This window comes from Euleptes europaea, chromosome 5 (assembly GCF_029931775.1).
Source record: "Euleptes europaea isolate rEulEur1 chromosome 5, rEulEur1.hap1, whole genome shotgun sequence".
Lineage (NCBI taxonomy): Eukaryota > Metazoa > Chordata > Lepidosauria > Squamata > Sphaerodactylidae > Euleptes > Euleptes europaea.
Window position 1 is genome coordinate 82,984,493 of NC_079316.1, and position 4,317 is coordinate 82,988,809.

Here is a 4,317-nt window from a genome sequence, read left to right on the forward strand (position 1 = left end):
CATCTCTTGTTGGGTCTTCCTCTTTTCCTGCTGCCCTTAACTTTTCCTAGCATGACTGTCTTTTCCAGTGACTCTTGTTGTCTCATGGCGTGACCAAAATACGACAGCCTCAGTTTAGTCATTTTAGCTTCTAGGGTCAGTTCAGGCTTGATTTGATCTATAACCCACTGATTTGTTTTTTTTGACTGTCCACGGAATCCATGGGTGTTGTGTATGTATATAGTTGGGGAGTAATCAAGGAAGACTTAGGAGCTTGAGTTCTGCACGAAGGATCCTAAACCCTGCACACCCTATTGGTCAAGCAAACGGATCCTATTGGCCCTAAGCCAACATGTCCCATTGGTCGCCGAGAGGGTATTCCCCCCATCACGGATGGGGGGGAGTGGCTGCAGGCAGCCAGGGGGGCATATAAGCAGGGCACGTTCAGTGAGTAAGTTAGTTCTGTGCTGAAATCAAATAAAGCTGTGTTGTTGAACTCTGTCTCTGATCTCGTGAATCCTTCCCACGCGGACTTAACAGTAACACTCTCCTCCAACACCACATTTCAAAGGAATCTATCTTCTTCCTATCAGCTTTCTTCACTGTCCAGCTTTCACACCCATACATAGTAATAGGGAATGCGATGGCATGAATTAATCTAGTCTTCACGGCTCATTACCAATGCTGATTTCTCCACACCCATCTCTCCCCTGGACATCACAGACTCTTCTGCATACCATACCTAATCCCATCACGCCTGCTGTTCATTTACATACTGTGAACATTTACATACTAATGCTTGTCTGAATTCACTCTCCTCCTCTACTTAAAGACCGATGGATTCACATTCTAGCTGTTCCTGAAGAAGTGAGCTGTGGCTCACGAAAGCTCCTACCCTGCCAGAAAATATTTTTGTTAGTCGTTAAGGTGCTACTGGACTCTTGCCCTTTTCTACTAATCTAGTCTTGGTGGCTAAGTTCTTTGGTGGCTAAATCTAGTTCTTGGTGGCTAAACCCCCTTTGGGGGTTTGCATCGACCGAGCAGCAAACCCAAGGCAAAAAGCTCCCATGCAGAAACGGCCCGGGCTGCTTCGCTTCTGCGCGGCGATGGGAAGAAAATCCCGGGAATCTCCCACGTGGACGAAACCGGCACCGGGAAATTCCTGAAGGCCGGGGTGAGTTTTTTGTTTTTTTGTTCGTCTTTCAGGTGCAACTGGACTCTTGTCCTTTTCTACGATGGCATGAATTAATCTAGTCTTGGTGGCAAAGTTCTTTGAGAACTTAGATGGGGGGGAAGAGGGGAAACGCGCGTCTGCGCGCGCGCGGGCAAAGCGCCGTCCAGCTGCCGCCGACTTACGGCGACCCCTTGGGGGGGGGGGGGTTGGCGTCGGCAGAGCAGCAAACCCAAGGCAAAAAGCTCCCATGGCTATTTAATTATGGAAGGTTTTGCATTGGGTTTGCCACTCTTTAGATGGACCTTTTCCCCATCCATATTCTCAAAACAATAAGCCGCCATGCAGAGTTTTGAGAATTCAGATGGGGGAAAGGTGCATCTATAGAGTGACAAATCCAATGCCAAACCTTCCACGAATAAATGGCCAGGCGCACATTGACCCCATCCCTATTCTCAAAACTCAACAATAAGCCGCCATGCAGAGTTTTGAGAATTCAGACGGGGAAAAGGTGCATCTAGAGAGCGGCAAATCCAACGCAAAACCTTCCATGAATAAATGGCGTGGTATTTTCAATAGACCACGATCAACGATCCACTCCCTCTGCATGGTAGCAGTAAGCCCTTAAGAATCTAACAGCTTGCATCCACAGAACAGCAAACCCAAGGTAAACGCTCCCATGCAGAAATGGCCCGGGCTGCTTCGCTTCTGCGCGGCGATGGGAAGAAAACCCCGGGAATCCCCCCAACTGGACGAAACGGGCCCCGATCTCGACCCGGGAAATTCCCGAAGGCCGGGGTGTGTGTGTGTGTGTGTGTTGTTTTGTGCGCGCGCGTTTGGAAAGCGCCCCGGCGGCGGTGCAGGCGGGGCGCGCGGCGTCACGGAGGGGCGTGGGCGGAGGGCGCTTTAAAGGCGCGCGCTGGGCGGCCGCCCGGGCAGAGCGCCGCGGCGAGCAGCATGAGCAACTGGACGGCGCCCGGGCTGGACGGGACCCGGCTGCTCCTGCAGCCGCTCTGGGAGGCCCTCCTGGCGCGGGAGCCCCTGCTGAAGTCGCCCTTCTTCCCCGCCCTCTTCAGCTTCGCCGCCTACCTGGCCTGCTGCGCGCCCTTCGCGGCGCTGGACGGCCTCCAGGCCATCCTGCCGGCCCTGCGGAAGTACAAGATCCAGCCGCTGGGGGCGCCCTCCTTGGCGGCCGTGGCGGCCTGCCTGGCGCGCAGCCTCCGCGACCACCTCACCGGCATCTTCCCCGTCACCCTGGCCCACTGGTACTGGAGGGCGGGCAGCTTGCCCCAGAGGGCCCCCGAGCTGCCCCGCCTCCTGCTGGACCTCCTGGCCGGCCTGCTGCTCTTCGACTTCCTCTCCTTCCTGTGGCACCTGCTCCACCACCGCGTGCCCTGGCTCTACAGGACCTTCCACAAGGCGCACCACCGGCACGTGGCCACCTTCGCCCTCAGCACCCAGGACTCCAGCCTGTGGGAGCTGCTGTGGCTGGGCTTCTTCGCCGCCGCCGTCCCTGTGCTGCTCGGGTGCCACCCCATGACGGAGCTGGCCTTCTTCGTGGCCAACATTTGGCTCTCCGTGGAGGACCACTCGGGCTACGACCTGCCGTGGTCGACCCACAGGCTGGTCCCCTTCGGGCTGTACGGGGGAGCCGTGCACCATGATCTCCACCACCTGAAGTTCAGGTTCAACTATGCGCCGTACTTCACGCACTGGGATCGGCTGTTTGGGACCCTCGCCCGGGCGGCGGGGGAACATCCTGCACCTGCAAAGCTGGCCAAAGACTTAAGTTCTTCAAGATCTTTCTCCAAAGGCTGAGTTCTTCAAGATCTCTCTCCAAAGACTGAGTTCTTCAAGTTATCTCTCCCGTCCCACAGCCAGTTAAAATATTTGGGCATTCGGGACTGCACAAACTGATGAGCGCCAACTTGCACATGTTTCTATTTATGTATTTATTTGCGTGAAGCATCTCTAACTATGATTGTCCGGTTTAAAAAAATGGAACAAGCCCGTCTGAAAGAGGCCCAAAGGGTCCCGTTGGCGTTTGGCTCCCCGAGCTTTTATAAAGCAGTCGTGTGTTTATGAAAGAGAGTTTTGCCTGCTGAAATGAGTTTGAAAGGTGTTGAGAATAATGTCTGCAATGATTCCTATGGAGTTCCTCTTGCCTTGGCATAGAAAAAAAAAAAACAGACACTGACCTGAAAATGATAAGCTGAATAGCTTTTTTTATTTGAGATTATTTATATTCTTGTATATGAGATAAATAAAAACTATTATTTATATTGTACTTTTCCTCTTCCATATTCATTTTTTCTACATCCAACTGGGGAAAGGATTCTTCAGTGATTTACCATTTGCTGATTCTGAAGTAGGGATTTTTTGAAAGCACATTGCATTTAAATTATATGCATTAAAAAGAAATATAGCATATATACTTCAGTGGCAGAATTATGGCCCTATGCTGATGGGGGAGGAGCAACATTCCAACTCTTGGTTTCTTTTTTTTAATTTAAATTGCATGCATTCAAAATGTGGCAGAATTATGGCACTCTGCTGGGGGAGTGAAGCACGTTGTAATTCTTGGTTTATTTTTATTATTTTTTATTTTCAAAAGAAAAGGAAAGAACTCAAGAAAAATGGATGGGGGGGAATGGAGTATTACAATAGTGCTTCAAAATTATTGTATCTATACACACACCGGGTGGGAGTATACCTTTGGCTGCAATTCTTGGTTTCTACACTGTTATACCAGCATACTATTGGAGTAATGCTGCAGGTATATTGTCAGGTTTTGAGAATGCAAACTAGAGTTATGGGTTGGTGGAGCGAGAATTAGCATTTGACTGCAAAGGACTGATTACTCATTTAATCTTCAAGGGGTTTTTAAAGACATGAGAGCTAACAAACAAACAACAACCAGCATTAGTACTAATAGAACATAGCACAATAATTGAACAAGGGTTTTTTAAAGACATGGTATGTAACAAACAGCCCTGACCTGGATGGCCCAGGCTAGCCTGATCTCGTCAGATCTCAGAAGCTAAGCAGGGTCAGCCCTGGTTGGTATTTGGATGGGAGACCACCAAGGAATACCAGGGTTGCTGTGCAGAGGAAGGCACTGGCAAACCACCTCTGTTAGTCTCTTGCCATGAAAACCCCAAAAGGGG

The 4,317-nt window shown here is 50.6% G+C and overlaps 1 protein-coding gene across 1 annotated transcript; it reads left to right on the top strand.

The window, feature by feature from the left end:
- Positions 1 to 2,107: 2,107 nt before the first annotated feature.
- On the top strand, positions 2,108 to 2,968 carry CH25H (cholesterol 25-hydroxylase). The gene has a single exon (XM_056850490.1). It carries the CDS (start codon positions 2,108 to 2,110, stop codon positions 2,966 to 2,968), a length of 861 nt encoding a protein of 286 aa, XP_056706468.1.
- Positions 2,969 to 4,317: the final 1,349 nt, after the last annotated feature.